This window comes from Cibotium barometz, chromosome 10 (genome assembly GCF_041138505.1).
Source record: "Cibotium barometz isolate CiBa-2024 chromosome 10, ASM4113850v1, whole genome shotgun sequence".
Taxonomy (NCBI): domain Eukaryota; kingdom Viridiplantae; phylum Streptophyta; class Polypodiopsida; order Cyatheales; family Cibotiaceae; genus Cibotium; species Cibotium barometz.
Genome location: NC_141055.1, coordinates 28,256,604 through 28,279,618, shown reverse-complemented (window position 1 = coordinate 28,279,618; position 23,015 = coordinate 28,256,604). Strand labels below are relative to the sequence as shown.

The window sequence follows — 23,015 nt, the reverse complement described above, 5'->3', positions numbered from 1 at the left end:
CGAGTCTCGATTCTCATTCTTCGATTTGCCCAACATCCAAGGCATATATAGAGCTTCGGCTTGCAAGGCTGTCTTGGGCTTTTTCCAAGGTTTTAGGTCCCATCATATAGACTGGTTTATAAAGCTTTGGTTGCAATCCATTGACAAACTTTCGCATTTCCATCAATGGTGGGATAGGAGTATATGAGGTAAACTTCAATGAGAAAAGTTATTAAGATATGTTGCCACACTTTCTCCCGCCTTTTGCTTTACCTCATCCCATTCCTTCTGTACATTTGCCTCGAAGGTTGCGGAAAGAAACTTCTTGTTGAACATAGTTTTGAAATCAGCCCATGAGGTAGGCTCGGTCCCTTCCTAGACCACTTTTAGCCACCAATTCAAGGCAGCATCTTGTAAGTGCATACGGACCATGTGGAGTTTGGACTTTTCAGAGAAGTCCTCTCCTCCAAAGGCGGCGTCAAACTGTTTCATGAAGGATAGAGCTTTCTGGGTGTTGTGCTTTCCATAAAAAATATCAAACTTTACGCTTTTCTCTCCCGGCTTGAAATCCACTTTGCCAGTTGAAGGCTCCTTTGTCTTCTTCTCTTTTGCTAGGTTGCATTTGATAGAGCGGGTCTAGGGGTAGCTTCTCTTTGTCCTCCATGAGTGATGGATCGGGTGACTGTGGGTTCTTCTCTAAAGGTAACCCCTTTACCTCGTAGGCATGCTGGGCAACTTCCATACCTTCGGCTTCGGTGGTCTTGTCTTTGATAAAGTCTTTGAAGATCTGAGCTCTTCTGTAGTCTTGTTCCTTCTTGGCTCTCCAAGCGAGGAACTCTTCTTCTTGAAGATACTTTTTGAACTTTTGAAAGTCTCGATATTCAGCTGATGTCATGACTGTGGTCTCATGAGAGACGGATTGGCGACCGTGGATCCCTCCTTGATGCTTTGGGTTGGCTTCATAGTTGCTCCCTCTTTGAGGCCCTTGGTCTCCCACAACTCTTGACATGGTTTTGTCACCCCAAGAAAAGATTTCTTCAAGAGAAATCCTTGCTCTGATACCACTGTAAGCCCAACGGAGCGTGCAGTGACAAATGCAACCACATGTACGAGAGATAAAGATAGAGAGAGAGATGAGAATAGGGGGTTTCACACAATACACCATGCCAAGTGGGGAATAGGCCCCGTCCCCTCTTCAGGAATTTATTTCAGGAACAATCCAGGGGCTTTTCCAAGCCAGGACCAATACACAAATGAATACAATACAAGATCGGGCTGAGTCAATGTCGAGGCACAAGATAATTGATGCCGAGCTCACCACGAGGAAGATCCACAAGAGACTTACACTGGGCTAGAACCAATATCCATTCTTGAATCAAATTCTAAGGCTTTCAAACACCACGAGAACTGAGTCGGCACTGATGGCAGAGATTGCACATAGAGCATAGCCGGTGCACATAGGGCCGGTGCACATAGGGCAGAGTAGCGGCGAACATTGGCGTTGTTAGGGTGGGAGCCGTCGGTGGAGGTGGAGATAATGAGTTGCGTGAGGAATTAGGGAGAAAGGATGATATGGGCGATGGTTTCTTAACAGATTCTCCCTCAAGGTTCTCCACGAGTTTCTATAAATTTCCAAGAGAATACAAGCTTCTTATATGTAGGGGGAGGGGTCCATGCTTTGGCCTTGTCCTGCTTTTGTTTTATTTTTCTTGCTTTTGCTTTGCCTCCTTGCTTTTGCTTTTCTTTTAAATATTATTTTAATAATAGCCAAAGTTCTTGATTTGCTTTTATAATCTTCAAGGCCTTGCTTTTTGGCCCTGGAGCAGCTTTTTGAAAAGGCTTTTTTTAGCTTTTTGATCTAGTTCGATGTCCTCTTTCCAACGGTGCCCTCAGCTTTTTGGTCAACAAAGTTTGACTTTTGCTTTTTCTTGCTTTTCAACCAAGATTGGTGCTTTTTCCAATGCCAGCATTAGGAATCCTGTTTCAATGTGTCCGGGCATGAGTTCTATCATGCGAAAAGAGCATAGAGGATCAAATTAGTTACAAGCACCTCCCACCACCGCCAGCCTGCGCCATCTAGTCGCCACTTGTAAAACAACACCGTTTGTTGCTAGCTGTCGCTTGTGCCAGGCCTAGCGCTGCCTGTTGTTCACCACCTCTACTGACCGCTGTCGGGCTGAAACACTAAACGGCCTTTAGCACCAACTGCCTCCTGGCCACCACTGTTGTATGTCACTTGTGCTTGGCCAGCGCTGCCGCCTGTGTGATTGAACCATTGCCGAATCTGCTGTTGACTGCCACCTACCTGGCCGTTGCCCCGCTGCCTATTGTGGTTGTGTGCTGCCGCTCTGTTGCCTACAGAGAGCCTTTGTGCTACCCGACAACACCACTGCCGCCACTTGGACAGTGGTGCCTAACACGTCTATTGTTGTCTACACCAGCTCTCCTACCGCCACGTGTACTTGATCATAACCGTACACCCTTGATTGGATCTCGAGTTGGGTTTGGGCTTGGATCTGGACTTGGATCTGGTACTAGCCTGATGAGACATTCTTGTGGGTCATCCCCTTGGTTTGCTTGGCATCAAGATCTCGTGCCTCAACATGGACATCGATTTCGACTTGGATTTCTACAGCAGCATATTTGTTTGCTTTTGTATTCATTGTTGTATTGATCTTGGCTTGCTAAGCTTGTGGATCCCTTCTCCCTCTCCCTCTCCCTATCTTCTCTCCATATTTCTCTTTCTTGGATATGTGGTGAAATCTATCACGGCACGCCCTGCCGGGCTTAAAGCTTGTGCCTGTATGATATGGGTGAGAGAAGCTCTGCTTATGCACATGATGGAGAGAGAGTACTGTAGGGGTTACTATGGGGCTGTCCAGAACATAAAACAGCAAACCACCACTTGTACGTTAGCGCAAGAGAGAAGGAGAGCTTGAAAAGCACATACTCAAGCGAGCTATATGCACACATGCAAGTCGGCCAGCTGAAAATAGCTCAAAAATAGCTTCCCCAGCCGTTTTTAGGGACTCGTGGAGCTAATTGTAGCTTCCAAGCGCCCAATCTTGTGTTTTGTCCATAATTCATTAAAATACTCCACCTCTGGTGTGTATTCACTTATAAGTTATCAATTATTGGCCGCCCAACTTTAGTGAGTGTGTACGCACACACGCACACACACACACACACACACACTTATAAACCCTTTAAACCATATAAATGAATAAAATCCCATGGAACTTACGTTTTGTGGCCATCTTTTAGGCATATCCATGCCGGTTAAACCTCTGTAAAGACTCCACATCAAATCCTGACCTTCACAGGTGTCCTCTTCCATGTGAAATGTTAATATCTCATAAATATGAGCCTATACTTGTGCACACTATACCATGTATGTAAATCACAAATCATAGAGTTCTAGATTGTCTAGCAACCCATAATATCTTGGAAAATTCCCCTTTCACATCCTTTGTAAAATAAGTTCGGGCTCATCAGGCACTGTCCGAATCATAAGGGTGGACCAAATGCTGACATTTCCCCCTTGTCATAACCAGCTGTCCACAACTGTAATATGATAGTAATTCATAGAAAATTTCAGTTTTTGATAGTATATCTCATAATGTCAGATCCATCCAAATGTAAGTTCTTGTCTGTTCCATAGAATAAGAGATCAACTATCAATCATACGCGCCTAGCTCGTCCAACTAGGAGTACCTCTTCTATCTGTAGCATCCTGCCACAACCATGAATGAGAGCACTGCTCTTCAAGTCAAAGAATACTCCTAGCAAGAGCCTTTGTAGCCACCAGGCACCACCCTGTCTATCTGAGGCTTCTAGAGCACTCAATCCCGTGGACACGCGCTCGAGGAACCACCCTCTGTGTTGTCCACGGTGGTTTTCAACAAGATCAACTATACTTCATGGTTCAATTTCTCTTGTGCAGCACACATGGTTTGATCCAAATCATCAGTATTCATCAATATAGATATCAAAGAAGTCCAGAATTTAGTATTCATCACTATTGGGCACTAATGACGTTAGTGGGATGTCGTAGTATCTAGTCCATACTATGCATAATGGAGTTGATAGTTATATAGTCTTGTGGGTTGACTATCATGAGTATATAACATGCACGTTCCTAAAAGGTGAATTTGGGCATGTTCTTGGATTCATCTAGATATATAATTCAGTCGTATTAGCGGACATGCAGATTTCACATTGTGAAGTTTTTGTCCGAGTTTGTGTTTATTCTTTCTATCTTTAGTGGTGCATTTGCCCTATCAACTACTTATTTGTTGTAGTAATTCTTTCTATTTGCTACTTCCCTTAGTGCTAGGCTTCATTATGGTTGAGTCTGCCCTGAATCTCCGGAGGTTTGATAGAAACTCAGTACGAAGGGCTTTGTGTGAATATATGCTCTTGTGTGTGTGTGGAGTGCATGTGTGAGAGCATATCTTGATACAAAGTTCTACACCCACTATTGGGCACTGATGACGTTAGTGGAGATGGAGTTGATAATTATATAGTCGTGTGGGTTGACTACCATGAGTATATAACATGCACGTTCCTAAAAGGTGAATTTGGGCATGTTCTTGGATTCATCTAGATATATCAAAGAAGTCCAGAAAAATCCAATATAACTGGAAGAATCCATGTCCCAAATGAATGGGCGAGACAAAATAGTTTCATAAGTCTAGATATGAGACATAATCATGTCTCTCTGTCCATAGTCCAAGTCCACCTGAATGCTAGTACGTGATCACACCCTCTAGCTTAATGCTGGCCATACTTCAAGTCGAATCCAACCCCAAGGAGCAGTTACTTGTTTCCCAATCCCGAGTGTCACGTCAAATACATGCTACTCTCCACTGGTTTCCATGCTTACACATGCAAACACTAGGCCGAGAAATAGAAGAAGGATTGACCGTGCATGCAGATGTAGAACGTCCACTCGATCTGAGCACAGACATCAAGTCCCGAGCATAGCAGATTCCAGTTTACTGACGCTTGGTGTAGACATGGTTCCTTGCCAACAAGATGTTAGTCCACATATTGTGAGGAGAACTCAAAGTGTACTTAGCTTTTCTTCGCTAGGTTCTTTATGAAGCCAAAATAAATATCTCCTCACAATATCCATAAGATATATCCATAAGATATCCCGAGATATATCTCCATATAGCGTGCATGTAAGCTTGATAGTATAATCGACAATATCCATATGGAAAGAGTGCTAAACATGGGCACATGAAGCCAACTCCATACTTCTAGGATAAATTCTGTGAATCCATAAATCCTTGGACTAAGCTGTCTACTGCTCATGCTCTTGATGCATGACTGCTTCCATGAGTGATTAGGTCGGCCATGCTTAATAGCAATGATGGTAAGTGTGGTCCCCACTTCTGATCTTTTCTCTTCCTCATTGGTGGCAGAAAGCCTCTGCTTCCGAGAAAGCCTATGCTTTGATACCACTGTAACCAAATTTGGCCACGCCCGGGGGACTAAGGTCTTCGACACACTTTTGCATGACCATCAATCAGAAACATTTAAACACTGGCCACAACCATTATACATATTCACATATGTTGAAAAATAAAATCATATGCACACGACACCACATTGGGACCAGAATGGCCGGCCCCCCTTCGACGGAGTTCTCTATTCCTTAGGTGTAATCTTTGAAACAAAGGATACGGGTGCCGAGCACCAAAATTTTCCAAGTACATATGATTTCCAATGACAAAAAGAGAATTTGCGAGAGCTCTATCCCACAAACTCACAAAATTCTGCACTTGTAACTCAAGGCCAAAGTCTTGGAGTTTTCTCAGAAAGCAAGCAGCTTTTTGCAATGAAACTCTCCAGAATTGCTCCTAGAGATATTGTCTATGCTTGAGTCACCATGAAAACACCTCTGACCCCAAGAACAAACATAAAGCACTTATGTGTCGTGAAGAAACAAGCTATCCATTTCTGATATTCTGTTTTCAGCCCGTAAACACTTCACAAAAGAGCTTGTGCCTGTATGATATGGGTCAGAGAAGCTCTGCTTATGCACATGACGGAGAGACAGTACTATAGGGGCTGCTATGGTTCTGTCCAGAACAGAAAATAGCAAACCATCACTTGTATGTCAGTGCAAGAGAGAAGGAGAGCTTGAAAAGCACGTGCCCAAGCCAGCTTTATGCACACATGCAAGTCGGCCAACTGAAAATAACTCCCTTGCCTTCTTTTTAAGTCGATCAGCTCAAAAATAGCTTCCCCGTACCTTTTTAGCAACTCTTGGAGCTATTTGTAGCTTCCAGGCACCCAATCTTGTGTTTTGTCCATAATTCATTAAAATAGTCCACCTCTGGTGTGTATTCGCTTATAAGTTATCAATTGTTGGCGCCCAACTTTAGTGAGTGTGTACACACTTATAAACCTCATAAATGTGAATAAAATCCCATGGAACTTATGTTTTGTGGCCATCCTTCAGGCATATCCATGCCAATTAAACCTCTGTAAAGACTCCACATCAAATCTTGATCTCCATAGGTGTCCACTTCCTCGTGATTCATGAAATGTCCGCATCTCATAAATATGAGCCTATACTTGTGCACACCATACCATGTATGTGTGGAATCACAATTCATAGAGTTCTAGGCTGTCTGACAACCATAAATTCCCCGTTCACATCCTTTGTAAGATAAGGCCAAGCTAACCGGACATTGTCCAAATCATAAGGGTGGACCAAATGGTCACAGTGAGCTTCAATGGCACAATTGTGGAACAGAAACTCAGCAAATGGTCTGAATACATGTAACAGAGAGCACTTTTCCTCTGTATAAAACCACAGAATTATCTTGTTACCATTCGGGTCGTTATGAAGGATAGCCGTCTTAATGGCAAGGGGTTGTGGTGGTGTTTTTTAAAGTCATAAAGAGGTTGTATTGTTAGAATACGTAGCGGAGATGATGACCAAATCTGGGAACACGAGCAAAAACGCAGGCAGAAAAACAGCACAAGAGAGAGAGATGTAGGCGTGTACCTCTGCTCTGATATACACAAGAAGATCCCGAATATGATACAAATAAGGTATGGGGATTGGGGGCCTATTTATATGCCCCCAGGTAGGCAGTCGGCCTGCTGAAGAGGCCTCCACGATTGCAACAACAATCGGCCAGCAGCAATAGATCAAGCCCGCGACTGCATACATCCAGTCGGCCAGCATAACAGAGGTCCACGACTGATGTCCAGGCAGTCGACCAGCTACTGATCCTCCAGCTGCCTTAGGGCTGCCTCCCAAGCCTCAGAAAAAAGGAAAAAATAGGGAAAAAATACGAGGAGTGAGGAAAAATGATAAAACACCTGATAAAGGCGGGCACACCCACAACAAAGGCCCTGGTGTATAAAACTAGACAGGAGATGACTACTAACACCCCCTCTCAGCTCCTGGCTGTGAAACCAACCGCTGGGAGTTGGGGTGCCGCCTGAGCAAATTCTGAGAGAGCAACTCTGTGAAGAGGTCCACCGTATTGTCCTCCGTCGAACAGAACTCTAGCAAGATGTCATCAGCAACGACCTGTTCACGAACAAAGTGCCTCTGGATGACCATGGGTTCCTCCCCAGTGGAAGTCCAAACCTGCAATGTAACCTCCTGCTGCTCCATAAAACTGCTCCTGGGCCTGAAGTAGATCCCCTCGTGTCCGTATCCCCTCCCCAAAATGAGTCACTCCAACCGTGGAGTCGGACTCCATCCTACAATCCCCCTCCTGTGTAAAAGAGTCTATGATCCTTCGCATGCCGCAGAAACCACAGAAAACGCAATCCTGCCTCCCAAAGAGACATCCGCAACCATGAGCTCAACCGCCTCATCAGGAAGCTCCCGTCCAATCTGGTGTCCATCAACCAGATCAATGAACCATACAACTTCTGAGTCACAAAGACATCACACTCCTCACAAGGATCAACACCTGTTACGGTGCACAAACAAGTCCTGGAAACCTGATAAAACCTGTCAACCACCCCCTCTGAATCCGGAACCACAAAGCCTGGAGAAACCACCTCCTTCTGCAAGTAAGCACCTGCCACCTGCTTGGCTTTCCGAAAGGTCCCCGTGGAAGGAACATCCTCAACTACTGGAAGTTCTATGTCCCGAACACTACGAGACATTAGAGCATAAGTGACCTGTTCAGCTTCCTCTGACTGACGAACACAAGAACTATCAACATCAGTACTGGAAAGTTCCTGCCAACTGCTGCCATCAACTGGCAAGCTATCCACCACCTGGTCTCGGAAAGCCCGCACCTGCAGTGTATCCACACTTAAGTGGCCATTACCAAACTGCCACTTATCACAAACCTGAGGACCTGGGAGAGAGAGTGCTGAAAGCCTGTAAACTCCATTCTCCACTCCACCTTCCCAAACCACTTGGCCTGTTGCTTTGTCCCGGAGAGCAACAAAATGCTCATCAAACTCCACCCGTACGCCAGTCTTGCAAACCTGATGCACTGACAACAGATGAAAACCAAGTGCCGGAACATACAACACCTGGGAGGAATGCTTCCCTCCTCTGCCATCGGGAACTATCTCCATCCTGCCCTCACTGTGAACTGGGATAGTGGACGTATCCCCAGTAAGAATATGACCAGAAAGCCTGCAGAGATCCTGTAAACCGGAACGGGAAGGAGTCATGTGCCTGGAAGCACCACTATCGAGAATCCACTCCCGAGTATCCGTTGCGGAGAGTCCTCCAATCTCCTCCCGGCCTGAAGAAAATGAAGCGTCGGTGTCCATCACCCCCAGGTGCACAAAAGCCGGAGTCTTCATGATTGCTGCTGAGGAATCTTCACCCTTCTCGGTCTTCCGCTTGGGACACTGCCTCCAATAGTGGCCTTTCTCGCCACAATCATTACAGGTCCTCTCTGCATTCAGTTTCTCGCGGTCAGCGTCGGACTTCTTCTCATAAGACTTCTCCGATGAAGCCTTTCCTTTGCCCGAGTTACGGCCTTTCGACCGTTGGCCAATAAAGGTCTCCGAACCTCCACCCTGAGGAGGGTTCGTGAATCGTTCATCCTGGTCCAGGACTATGGGCACAAGCTCCTCCCACGTGACGGTGTTGAGCCTGCCACTGGTAATCAAAGAGGAGTAAAATGCTGAGTACGAAGAGGGCAAATGTGACAGCAACGTGATGGCCATGTCCTCTGACGATATCTCCTTCCCAGCCTGAAGAACTTCGTGCTGAAGAGTCTGCAGCTTCTTAATATGCTCCCACATCGTCGACGACTTTGCAGGGCTCATAACCCGCATCTGTACTTCCAAGGAAATCCTCTTCATGGGGGATACCTTGTTGTAAAGAGAAGCCAAATGCTGCCATATACCTCTGGCCAGCGTCATGTGCTTTACATGATTGATTACTTGTGGTGTGCAGTTGAGGAAAATAAACGAACGGACCCTGGCGTTGACACGATCCCATATCTGTGTTTGGGCCTCCCGGTCCTTTCGGGTCGACGGTAACTCCCCTTCCTCTACTTCCGGCCGTGGAACACCAACAACAACGAAATCAGCGAGGTCGTAGGACTCCAGAACAGATTCCATCATCACCTTCCATATGCCATAGTTGTTCCCGTCCAACTGACGGTCCACTGGGAACGTGGGGAGTGTCGGGATCTTCACATGTCTCTCGGCCATCTCAAACAGATCTGCCATAGCGGGGATGTACTCTGAAAAGGGTGGGTGGGTGGGAACAAAGAAGAACTAAAACCTGCAAGTGGCTGTCCAGCAAAGCAGCCCGCCTTCCTCTTGCTTCTCCTTTTCTCGAACAGTCCAAAACAGTCCACCAATCAGCCACAAAACAGTCCCCCTCTTGCTCACACAAATCCCAAGACCTATCTAGAGCCTAGGGCTCTGATACCATGTCAGAATACGCAGCGGAGATGATGACCAAATCTGGGAACACGAGAGCAAAAACGCAGGCAGAAAAACAGCACAAGAGAGAGAGAGATGTAGGCGTGTAACTCTGCTCTGATATTCACAAGAAGATCCCGAATATGATACAAATAAGGTATGGGGGCTGGGGGCCTATTTATATGCCCCCAGGTAGGCAGTCGGCCTGCTGAAGAGGCCTCCACGACTGCAACAACAGTCGGCCAGCAGCAGATCAAGCCCACGACTGCATAACAGAGGTCCACGACTGATGTCCAGGCAGTCGACCAGCTACTGATCCTCCAGCCGCCTCAAGGCTGCCTCCCAAGCCTCAGAAAAATGGGAAAAAATAGGGGAAAATAACGGGGAGTGAGGAAAAATGATAAAACACCTGATAAGGGCGGGCACACCCACAACAAAGGCCCTGGTATATAAAACTAGACAGGAGATGACTTCTAACATGTACCCCATGAAGGCTCGTGGACAAGAATGGGAAAAATGGGGTCCCACTAACATGAAGGATTGTGAGATGATGTCTCGTGCCTTAATGGGATTGTGAGATGTCAATTCAAGATGAAGGAAGGAATGTCTCAACTCTTCTGTATGAACATGGGGGTCAAGCAAGGCTGCCCACTCTCTCCCACTGTGGCGAGATGAACTGGAATAAATGATTATGACCTTTGCACAGGAGGAAAGTATAAATGGACCTTAACTTGGGCAGTATGCACTTTGGTTACTCCTGTTTGCAGCCGCAAATAAGGGCAAAGGGAAGGTATCTTCACATGGTGGATTTCAGCCAAAAGCTTATTTTGGACAGTCGTCGGGAAAGTCAAATGCAGATAGAAATGATGCTCAGAAAGCCAAGAAGAAAGGAAAATTTAATTACTGTCTCAAGCCCGATCATTACATCAGTGAGTGCAAGAAGAAACTGGCAAAAGAAAAATGTTGGTATGTCTATTGATGACAAATTAGCCCCTACTGCCAAGAAGGAAGACCAATCTGCAAACCTTGTTGGGCCTTCGATGTTACATGCAGTTATGATCCTTCTCAAGCAGATGCATGCTTTTTTGCAAAAGAGGATGATGTGTGGTACTTTGATAGTGGTGCCTCTCCACACATTATGTCGAGGAAATAGTGTTTTACTTCTCTTGGACTTGCATCCCAAGGTAGAATTGTTTCATGTGCTAACAACTCTTCATATCCTGTGAAGGGTGTTGACCAAATAGTGCTCATTGTCGCCAACGGTGGGACTATTTGCTTTGTCAAAAGAGTTATATGTACCTGGCATTAAGCAAAAATTTCTTTCATTGTCTGCCATTGCAAGAGCAATACTTGTGATAGAATTCATCGATGATAAATGTACAGTTCATGACACGAATGTTGGTGACATCATTGTGGCATCTGGTACATTATGCCGTGGGTTATATAGGTTAGACAAATATGACAGATTTGCTTATGTTGCACATGCATTGAGTGCCACATCTGCTATGGCTGATGCAAAGCTTTCGCATGCACAATTTAGGTATGCCAACTTTGGCAGTTTGATGCTTTTACAGAGGCATCAGATGATTTCAGAGATGCCACCATTAGAAAAACCACTTGAACATATATGTGAGGGGGTGTATTTCGGGAAAGATGCATCGGAAAACATTTCCCAGGGATGGTTCAGTAGGGCTGCCCAGAAATTACAGCTCAAACATGTTGGAGAACAAGCCTTATACAAAAGCATAACTTTATCACCACACTAAAGAACCTGCGAGACCTTACCTTGGAAGGGGTCATCACCTCCTTCAAGAAAGAAGAAAGGGGAGGGAGACAGCTCCTCCTTCACAAAGAAGAACCTCAAAGGTTAAAAGTGGTAGGAACAATCATGCAGAGAAGGATTGGTGTGCCAAGAAAGATTGTAGGAAAAACAACCACAATGAGAAGGATTACTTTCATAAGAAAACACATACCAATGTCACATAGGAAGAAGAAGCAGGAAGAAACCTGCAAAGAAGATGCAAACTTTGCAGAGTATGAAGACTCATGGGCCTTTTAAAGGTCTACTACAAAGAAGATGGCTTGACTACCATTAACTCTACTCCAAGGATAAAACCAGACACAACTTCTAGTGAATTTTTTTTATGTGCACACACTCTTGTAAAAGAGAGTGGATAAAATCCAAAATGTAACCACAAGATAAAAGTCGAAGAGGCATTTATCTCTGCTAGAATCAAGGAGTTGATTGTCATGTGCAACTCTCTCTCTTCTCTCTATCTTCTACTTGTGTTTTGCATCAAGCATGTTTTAGTTTAGGACTAAAAGAAGACTCCGAGAGCTTCCGCATGTGACATTGATTTAGGGGAAAAGGTGGATAGAATCATGGAGCCACCCACTCACACCTAATCACTCACCTGATCACAAATGTAAGCTTTATTAGCAGCATGTATGGAACCTATTTAAAGACAATCTTCTCAAGAAAGCATTTGATGTATACCATTTTATACCCCCAGTATGGTACAAGATGGAGCTAGCTAGGTTGCATATCATGATTGTATACTCCATGCATATAGCTTTGCATTCTCCTAGTAGTAGAGCTCCATCCCCTCTCCCACTCATTGTACTTATTGCACACCCAGATTCAGCTTTTTAGTTCAGTACTTTTTCATTTTGTTGGGATGACAGAGGATACCCCACACAGGTACACTGATTTGTCTCATAGGCCGAGTTCGGTCTTTTGGAAGACGTTAATAAAATCTTTCTCTCTCTCTCTCTCTCTCTCTCTCTCTCTCTCTCTCTCTCTCTTCCAGATGTCACATGGTTGTAACTTTGGTCTCATAGGTTACTTTGGCCTTTTGAAGACGTTAATATAACAGTTCATTTCATTTCTCTCTCCTCCCTGCTTGTGGGAAGCGTTGCAGAGTAATCTCGAGGAATGGCTCCGAGTCTGCAAGAGAAGCTCGAGGCCCTCGAGACGGCAATGAAGGGACTAATCAAGGAGAACAAGAAGACATCCGATTCCAACCTCAATGAGGTGGAGAACAAACTACACCGGCACATCATGGCCCTTGAAGCACGGGTCACGGACCTTGAATAAGAGAACACGGCACTCAAGGAGGAGGTGAGTGCATTGAAAGTGGAACTGGTAGCCGTCAAGAACATCGAGAAGGAAGAAGGGGAGATCAATGACAACACTCTCACGGCCATCAAAGAAGAGATCTCCAAGGAGATCACAAAGGACATGGAGGGAAAACTTGAAGCCAAGCAGTTAGGATGGGTTGAGGTGGTGAAGAAGAACATCCGTAAAGAAGTGAGGGAGGAGACTCAAAGGGAAGAACACCAAATCATTCACACCACCATTGAGGAGGAGAAGATGAGGCATGCCGGTCGCCTCAACATTCGAGTCACAGGTATAGCCGAGACACCCCACTCCACTCCCGAGAAAGATGGACAGCTTCTATGCATGAAGCTCGGCTACAGGAAAGAGGACCCTCTCCCCTTCACCAAAGCATGGAGAGCCGGTAAAGACTCAACACGCAAGCGAGCCCTCATCCTACAGTTTGCAGGAGAGACGGAGAGGTTTACCTTCATGAGGAAGAGGGTGATTCTACGAGGATTACAAGGAGATCGCATCTATTTGGATGACGACCTTACAAGGATGCAGATAGAACACAGGTGCCGAGAGTCCTACAGGCCCGGAAAGAGGGCAAGAGAGCATTCTATCGCGATGGCCGTGTCATCATCGATAGCAAGGCCACCGATTAGCGCCAGGCGGCCTATGGTACATCGGCTATGGAGGATCCAGATTCACAGATACACATAGCAGTTTGGAACTGCAATGGAGCACTTTGGACACATTCTGGGAGGAATGGAGGGACGAGACATCATACTACTTACAGAGACGCACCAGAGGCCAAAGAGGGGGCTACCCAAAGTAGAGGGCTATCAGTGGGAGTTTACATACAGGGGGACCACACGACAGAGCACATCGAGAGGATCTAGAGGTATAGCGGCACTCTTCAAGCGAGAGCTACAGGAGCGCCTACAGGTGGTAGCACGTGACCAGGAGGCTAGATACATGTGGATTAGACTGCAGCTCTCAGCAGACAGGGTGTTATACATTGCTCTATGCTACTTCTCTCCTAGAGGATCGAGATATGCCATGACAGCAGAGGATGAGAGTAGAGGCAAGGAGGAGGACACAGGGCCATTGGGAGAGTCACTATATGCAGCCCTTTCAGATGAGATCATACACTACTCCAACCAGGGGGAAGTCCTCCTTATGGGGGACTTCAATGCACGGACACAGAGCTGACAGTGCGACATTTATGATTTCGAGCACCCCGAGGTGATGCACACACTAGAGGTGGAGGACACGGGAGCTTGCAGGGTGTCAGAGGACATGGGGCCGGATAACACCAGATATGGTCATCACTTACTTGAGCTGGGAGCGCGACACCATCTCGTTATTTATAATGGGATGAGACAGTGCAGGATTCAGGAGCACTGACATGCTTTCCACGATCAGGGGGGTAGCACAGTGGACTACATCATAGGGTCCATGGAGACCACACAGGCAGTGACATCTTTCACCATCCCCCCATGTCCTATTGGTGCGGATCACACGTACCTCTTACTGTCACTGGCGAGCTCCACACCAGCACCCACACAGCCCACGCAGGCATCGCATACAACTTTCTACTTCACCCATGACTTGGCAGACATATATGAGCATCATGTATATGACGGGCTATTCCAGATGGATCCCGTGTCACCTCTAGACACACTCACCACCCAGCTGTCATCTCTACTACATATGGCTGCCACCCATAGCTTCCCCCATCATACACACATTGCACACACAGATAGATCTGGGAGCATGTCCCAGAATCGGTGGTATGATGATGAGTGCAGAGAGCTATATAGACACCCGTGCCTAGAGAGCACTGGGGACCATTACACAGAGACGGGCGAGAGCCGACAGATAAGGATCCTCACACGCCGTAAGAGGGGTGCATATGAGGAGGCACAGTACTGGGATATATACCACCTACTCATGAGCAGAGATGTAGCCATTGCATGGCGCAGGATGAGAGAGCCTCGCCCTCGTACCCCGATTGAGGATCCACACACATGGCACACATATGCAAAGAGCCTCTACCATATCCCTCAGCAGCCGCCCATACCACAGCCACAGGAATCCCGCCCTACCACCTCTACTTTCTGTACCGCCTCGATGGTAGAGAGAGCTATGTGCCGGTTACAGCATGGGAGATCGGCAGACCACACAGGTATACAGAGTGAGCATCTTATTTATGTAGCTGACACACTGGGTGAAACCGATCCCGTCAAGTGGGAAGACTCCGTTGGACACCCACACGCTTCATAACACAACTTTAAAACCACAAATTTGAAATGGACAACTTAATACAACTTGAAATTGAAATGAAATGAAATGGAAAGATGGACACCAGCACTGGGGCCGGAACGGGCCGACCCCCCCCCTCAATATATGATATATTTATTGGGAGTATTTAATAAATACAATGCTCCATGGGTTCCAAGAACCAGATGATGTCCATGTACATATGAAAACAGTATCAAACAAATATGCTCGAAGTCGACGTTCGGAGTAGATACTCGAAGCAGAACGACCACTAGCGTGGTCCAGTCTCTACGGTCCTGTGCTTTCATTGGACTCCGCGGAGAGCGCCTCACTGGTGTTCCGAGACCACGCACAAACAGGCGCTCTCGTACTAACGCCTAGCTCTCCCGATCTCAGCACCTTTGGACCGAGGTTCTCCAATAGAGCTTGGACAACCCGGCACCGAACGGGTGTTGGCCGTATAAGGAGTCGGGAATCCCTTGTCAGATTTAACACAAAAATACTTTACTTAAATCTGAAATTCACTTACTTATGGATGGCTGAGGAAGTCCAATACCCAAGTGTGCAGTTACTTGAGAGAAACACCAGTTGTAGCCACTTGAAGACGGAAGACGCCGCCTTTGGAAAAGAAGTGCAACATGTAGGGTACAGTCGCCTGAGGGAGAAGAAGTAATGTCTCGCTGACTGGCTGCTGTACACAGCCACTTGTGTGCAGCCGCCTACTGTGCTGTGGGCAACCGGGCGAAATCTGCTGAAGAAAGGATGTGATGCTAGCAAGAGGAGGCCCACGATGGCCTGCAAGAGGGACAGGCAGTGCAGCCAGCGGGTATACTGTCGCCTGTAGGAGCAAAGGCAGCACGCTGAAGTTAGGAGCAGCCGCCTCTGTGCTGCTGTAGTGGCCTGGCTGCAGTGTACAGCCGCCTGGCTATGACCTGAAGAGGAGATGGCCTAGCAGCTGGCTGTAGCAGAGCTGAAACGTAGGTGGCAGCCACCTCTGTGTAAGAAGAGTAGCCTGAAGTGTGTACAGCCGTCAGCAACGTTGGAGGAGATGGCCCCACTTGAGAGCATGCGCCGGTTGTATGCAGCAGCACAGCTCCCTTTGAACAAGGTTCAGCCGTCAACAGCAAGCGATGCAAGCGTAGGGTGATGGAGGTACACAAAATCCCTTTCTTTTAAGGTGATCGTGAAGCTTTTCTTATTAAGGATGGAGAGGGAGTAATCAATAAGTGCTGGCTGGCTCCCCACGCTTGCATGTGGGCGGCCAGCTCTAAGGGGCTGTGGGTAGGTGACCATGCCCACCCCCACACTCACTTAAGTGGGGCTCCCCACATTGGCCCCTAAGTGGGTGCCCACTTTTAAGTGGGTGTGAACCTGTAACCTTATAAATCAAAAGGTTAGAAATAAAGTATTAAAACAACATGTGCGATATACTTACCACCTGTTCACATGCACCAAAACTTGTCAGAATACAGAGCAGACTTCACGACTCACTGGCAGGCGTCCCAGCTCAGTAAGTAACACGTCAAGCAGGCAAACACAAAAATACAAGTCATGCGAAAACAGTTTCAAACATGCAAATCATGTGTGCATGTGCAAATAGTAACATGGACATATCTACCGTTCATGGAACAAGTACAAAATATCTGTCGGCACAAAACTGGCACGACATAAAAACATAAAAACCTGGTCTTCCTATGGAGTGACAGTCCCATAGGTAAGACACAGTTCCAGGCACGAGTTTCCCTATGGTGTGACAGTCCCATAGGCAAAACACGGCACGAATATTGGCTCTTCCATGGCACGACAATCCCATGGGTCGAACACAGTCCAGGTCATACACGGGTGGCACCAGTCTGGCTCCCGTCCATACGACACCATCCTGCTAACACACGGGTGGCACCAGTCTGGCTCCCGTCCATGTCAGCAAAATATTGGCCTCTTCACATGAGACACTGGCGTGGCCTCAAGTGAACGAGACACAAAATCTGGAGATGGACCAAATGGTCGGCCAATTGGTGACACTGGGAACCTTTGTTGCTCACCTCTTTAATAGGGCACTAGTGGAGGGCCTACCAGTAGAGTGGACTATGCACACCATCGTGCCTCTCCACAAAGCGGGAGACATGCTAGACCCTAGCAACTACAGGACTATCATGATTGGTCATACATTGGCCAAACTTTATGGCGCAGTGCTCGAGGCAGAGTTGGGCTCATATGCAGAGGAGGAGGGACTGCGAGCACCAGGGCAGGCTGGATTCCGATGAGCTTTCTCCACTATTGACCATATATTCACTCTGAGATGTCTGATTGACTAGGCTAGGGCGCGGGAGAAGAGATTATATTGCTGCTTTGTGGATTTCCGCAAAGCATTTGACACGGTGCCACGATAGAGACTCTTCTAGCGCCTACAATCATTGGGGATCCCATCAGAGATGGTTTGGGGCTTCTATGCTTTATATGAGCAGGTCCTCGGAAGCATTCGATGCCCCGGGGGGCTATCTGATGTTATTGCTAGCACCATAGGTGTGAAGCAAGGATGCCCACTCTCTCCTACACTATTTGGGCTATACATCGATGAGGTGGTTGACTTCATTGGTCACGGTGGTGGGGACGAGGTAGACATCTCATGTACCACAGTCCACATTATGCTATATGCAGATGATATTATTCTGGTCTCTGAGTCGCGGATGGGACTACAGCACCATCTCCGTGCACTCGATGACTTCTGCACACATAGGGGGCTTACAGTGAACCTTGGGAAAACCAAGGCCATGATTTTCCACACCTCAGGGCCGGTTCGACGACAAGCCATCTTCACACTAGCAGGAGGACAGGTAGAGGTGGTAGACTCATATGTGTACCTGGGGATTACATTTACAACTCCGCCAGGAAGATTTACTATGGCACAGGCAGCCAGGGATAGACTCACACGAGGGTATGTAGCTTTGGCCATGCTAGAGAGACAGTGTCACTAGGCACACTTCCAGGAGCCCCGCACGAAGGGGTGGTTGTTTGACACACTAGTCACCCCTGCTTTGATGTATGCTGCAGCAGTATGGGCACCTGGGCTCGCCACCTCCACATGGTCTCAGATAGAGAGCCCTCAGATTCTCATGCTCTCACGGATGATCCGCAGCGAACCCTCCGTCCCACATGACATTGTCTGGACGGAGTTTGCTGCACCTCCTATGCTAGTAGAGGCCCTCTTCCAGACGATCTGCTTCATACAGAGGATCAAAGATATGCCATCAGATCGACTCTCTCAGAGCTTTTGAGGCGTCTAGGCAGCTCACAGAGAGTGGAGATAGGAGATCATGGTATTCATAGATGATACTGTGACTCACTCAGCATGGTCTTGACATAGATCACCTGCCACCTTTCCAGTATGATATACATGCACCACACATCCAACTCTCTCACAGTGAGAGGAACAGAGTCCTTCGGCAGGATTTATGGCAGCGATACACTCAAGAGACTTGGATTACACCCAGTCATCCTCTACCGCCGAAGATGCTATACTGCAGAGATCAGTTTATGTGTATCTCAGCGGATGGATTCATACAAAGACGTGGATACATGGATGTGTACATGCCTCACAGTGCTCGAGTGGTGATTGGCCAGCTCAGAGTGTCATCTCACCAGCTTGAGATTGAGGCAGGTAGGGTAGCACGGATCCCCAAAGCAAAGAGGATATGTAGACTATGCCAGGAGGAGGTTGAGAGTGAGGAACGGCTGTTACAGAAGAAAGAAGAATGCACTAGAACACCTGAAGGCACGTGGAAACTACCCCTGGGAATGTCGTGGTCACACGCAAAGGACAGAGGTCTATGGAAGTTGAAAGTGGATAATGTGGTCCCACATCTCTATATATACCTGACGGACCGTTGGACACGTGGCACATTTCCATTCGTTGTCTCCAACGGCTAGTGACACATGGCCCGTTCTCACTGGATCGTTCATCAACAGTACCTTCCACGTGGCGTTTCGTGTGCAGAGCATATAGTGTCATTAGAGAGAGATACACCACCATCTTCAGTGGACATCCCTCACTCCGCTAGATCATGGAGTCCGCAGACCAGCGCAGATTTGGCAGTTCTTGCTAGAGACACAGCGCCACAGAGAGACACTGCTACGGACTCATACCACAGGGAGAGGTGGGCGACAGCTCCAGCTCCAGCTCCAGCTCCAGCTCCAGCTCACTGATTTCTTCCAGAGATCTATCCCAGTGCCTACCCTGACACAGGAGGGGGTTACACTTCAGCGTGCTGCGGACCTCCGAGCTAGATGGAGACCGAAAGCACCAGGCTACCAGACTCTCAGACTACATCAGAGGGAGATCACAGAGATACGGGCTCGACATCAGCACCATATCCAAGAGCGGCTAGCTCACTTACACTCACACCCGGAGATCATGCTCCGAGGTATTTTTGCCTCGCCATCGCCTATGTATAACATATTACACCCCCATTATGGCCAGTTCTTGCTAGAGACACAGCGCCACAGAGAGACTGCTACGGACTCATACCACAGGGAGAGGTGGGTGACAGCTCCAGCTCCAGCACACTGATTTCTTCCAGAGATCTATCCTAGTGCCTACCCTGACACAGGAGGGGGTTACACTGTGGCACGCTATGGACCTCTGAGCCAAGACGGAGACCGAGAGCACCAGGCTACTAGACTCCCAAACTACATCAGAGAGAGATCACAGAGATACGGGCTCGACATCAGCACCATATCTAGGAGCGGCTAGCTCACTTACACTCACACCCGGAGATCATGCTCCGAGGTATTTTTCCCTCGCCATTGCCTTATGTATCACATATTACACCCCCATTAATAGCTTGGAATAAGGTTAACCTTTTGGTGGGATATATTGTAGTGTCAATAAACACTTCTAAGGGAACGGTCATATGTAAAGGCAGCTTGGAGGCTGTGTTGGTTAAGGAGTTTTTCTATGGGTTTACATGCTTGTCCTATGGGCACCAAAAGGACTGACCAGGAGAAGGGGAGGGCAAATCCCTGCAACCAGATGATATGCAGCCATATGAAAGATGGGTATAAGGTTGCTAGTTGATGGATATGAAATCCTTTTAGTGATGTTGATCCTCATATTGGTAGTAGTACTAATGAACTCCGATGGGTTTTACCTTCGGGATTGCAGTGGGTGCAGCGTAAGCTAAACCACAAATCCTCAGACTATGAGAGGATTTAGCTCCTCTCTCTTGGCAAGTCACAGGTTTCCTCCCCCATCATTGTCACAACGTTTCATTTGTATCCTATTTTTGTCTTCCTTAATTCTAGTCTTCCTTATCCCTTTCAATGTGGTATATTCCTGTTTTTGTCTTCTCTTTAATTCTAGTCTTCCTTATCCTTTTTAATGTGATATATTGGATTAGCATGTATGACCCATAGAAAAGCTCCTAATGCTCAATGGTTAAAATTTAAATCTATTTGTTATGTATTTATAGAGAAACAATTGGAGCTTTTCTATAAACAAAATAGACTAAAGAATTGAAGCTTTTCTATGGTTTATATTGGATCAATGAAGCTCCAATTAATCTTTGAGTCGTGCTTGTATATTTTTGGGACTTGATCCACAGCATCATGCCTTCCTATGACTTGTTCCTTAGCATAAGGTTAGTGAATTGGGTCACGGTTTGTAATTCATGAACTGTGCAGGCAGGAGCAATCCTTTGTCAAGAGTTGCAGAAGCTATCCGAATCTACTTCCTAGATCATGCATTTGTGAAAATCGGGTTGAGGGGTAGACCAACTGGCACCTCTGTTCAAGATATTGCAGAGGAGCTCGAGGTGTGTTAGATCCCTACTTAACAATGCCCATGTTTTCTGGCTTTAGACAGTTTTGTGGTTAACTGCTTATGTATTGTTTATCTGACAGGATTTAACTGGTGGAACTTTGTATGCTCAAGATGCCATCAGAATCATCTTGTATCGAGGTTGGCCAAGTGGCGAAGAGATGCCCACGTCTGAATTGTATAATGTCCTCTCTCCAGAACAATGTGATGTTTTGGAGGAAGAGGAAGATGAGGATGATTTGAATGATGAGTTGGTTGATGATACCCCTGTTGAGAACATGGGAAATGCTTTTAATGATGAAAATGCGAATGCTGAAGATGAGGATTCCATGGATGGAATGGACTCAGAGTGGGACAGCTGCTCTGATGACACACAAGAGGGTGTCGATGAGGATGAGGAGTATGCAGAGGGAATGTATTCGGATTTGGAAATAGATGAAGATGTTTGATATGCATTGGGGATGCATTTAACTGCTAAAATAACTGCATGGCTGTGTAAACATGTTTGTATGATGCTATATATAATGAAGGTGAACTCCTGGACAACGATCATGTCAGCAAACATGCAGTTTTATAACGTGTGTGCTTGTAAGCCTGGAGTTTTTCCAACTTCTACAGCTTGAGCATCAGGTGCACTGAGTAATTCTCTAGATAAGCTGACAAGATGACCAGGAGCACTGAGTAGTTCTCTAAAATAAGCTGGCAAGTTGACCTACCAGTGCACCTGATTGTGAGAAATGAATCAACAGGTGTACTTATGCCTTGACAGCGATCATGTCAACCCAGGGTTTCAGGCCCACCAGCCTTGGTCCCAAGCCCCCACCAGTCTGACAGGCTTTTTTTTTTTTCTTGGTAAACACAGTCCCTACCCAAGCACAATGGTTTGATTATCTTCTATCCCCCCCCCCCCCCCAAAAAAAAAAACATTAAAAGAGAGCATATCCTGCAAACAAAACCGTTTCAGCCTAGGAATTTTTTTTATTCTATTGTGAAAGTGTTGGAAAATGTGGGTTGCTCAATGCTTTAGGATAATCGCCAGCATTCCTGTGTCTAAAGTATTTTTGCAAAACCATTTTTGAAAAGTGTAACGTAAGAGCTTTCTCTTTTCTACACAAGTGGTGGTGGGATAGAAAGGAGAATTAAGGTCCAAAGAGAGGACATGGATCATGTGGTGGGACAGTAATGTGACATCACCTAAAGTGTCGAGGCAAAAACGAAGTTGGTGGGTGCTGGCCATTAGTAGCAACAGTAGGGATAGACCTTGTTTTGAGAGAACTGTACGAGTGGAGGGACTTGAATAAGAGGCGAGTTGCCTCGGATGATGGGATGCAACGGCACCTCTACTATCGAGGGGACTATTGAGGGAAACTAGTTAGGAAGGCGAGAGAGAGAGAGAGAGAGAGAGAGGCTCTATGAGATTGAAAGTGCAACTAAGTGAGAAAATCATGATTTAGAGAAACCCAACTAGAGCTAGTAGAAAACACAAAAGCCTTGCTAGTGCCACTAGTACCATGCTACAATGACACAAAGGGAGGGGATCAAAGTGGGTCCTTGAGATCTATGACTCTACAGAGGCTCTCCACCTCCATTGCTTGTGCAGGGGCACTTTGTATCGCTAGATCTCTTCGACATGAAACTATTGGGTGGAGCATCTCCTTGGACCAATGGCAATGTGTACATTATCCTTTTATTATTGCCACGGCAAGGATGCCTTTTCGCCGTTTGTGAGGTGGATAACGGCATATCCCCTACATATGCGAATCTCAATCTGGTAGTTAGAGGGTAAGGTGTTGATGATTATAACCTTGGTCTTTCCTCTTGGCACGGTTAACTACTGTGAGGTCCCATTGTTGATTAAGGGCCTACAATGCTACAAGTGTGTCAACTTCATCTGATGAAAGTACTATGTCGTCTGTATAAAGCAAAAAGGGTACCAACTTATCACAGTGTGTG

The 23,015-nt window shown here is 46.6% G+C and overlaps 1 protein-coding gene across 1 annotated transcript in view; it reads left to right on the top strand.

Moving 5' to 3' along the window:
• The window catches only part of LOC147634746 (CRM-domain containing factor CFM2, chloroplastic-like), a 43,127-nt gene extending 21,439 nt beyond the window's left edge, over positions 1–21,688 (top strand). The window contains exons 10-11 of the mRNA XM_086803916.1: positions 20,927–21,057; positions 21,146–21,688. Of these exons, the coding sequence (XP_086660042.1) occupies positions 20,927–21,057; positions 21,146–21,511 (497 nt within the window). The 3' untranslated portion in view covers positions 21,512–21,688. The remainder of the gene's footprint in view (positions 1–20,926; positions 21,058–21,145) is intronic.
• The last annotated feature ends 1,327 nt before the right edge of the window (positions 21,689–23,015 follow it).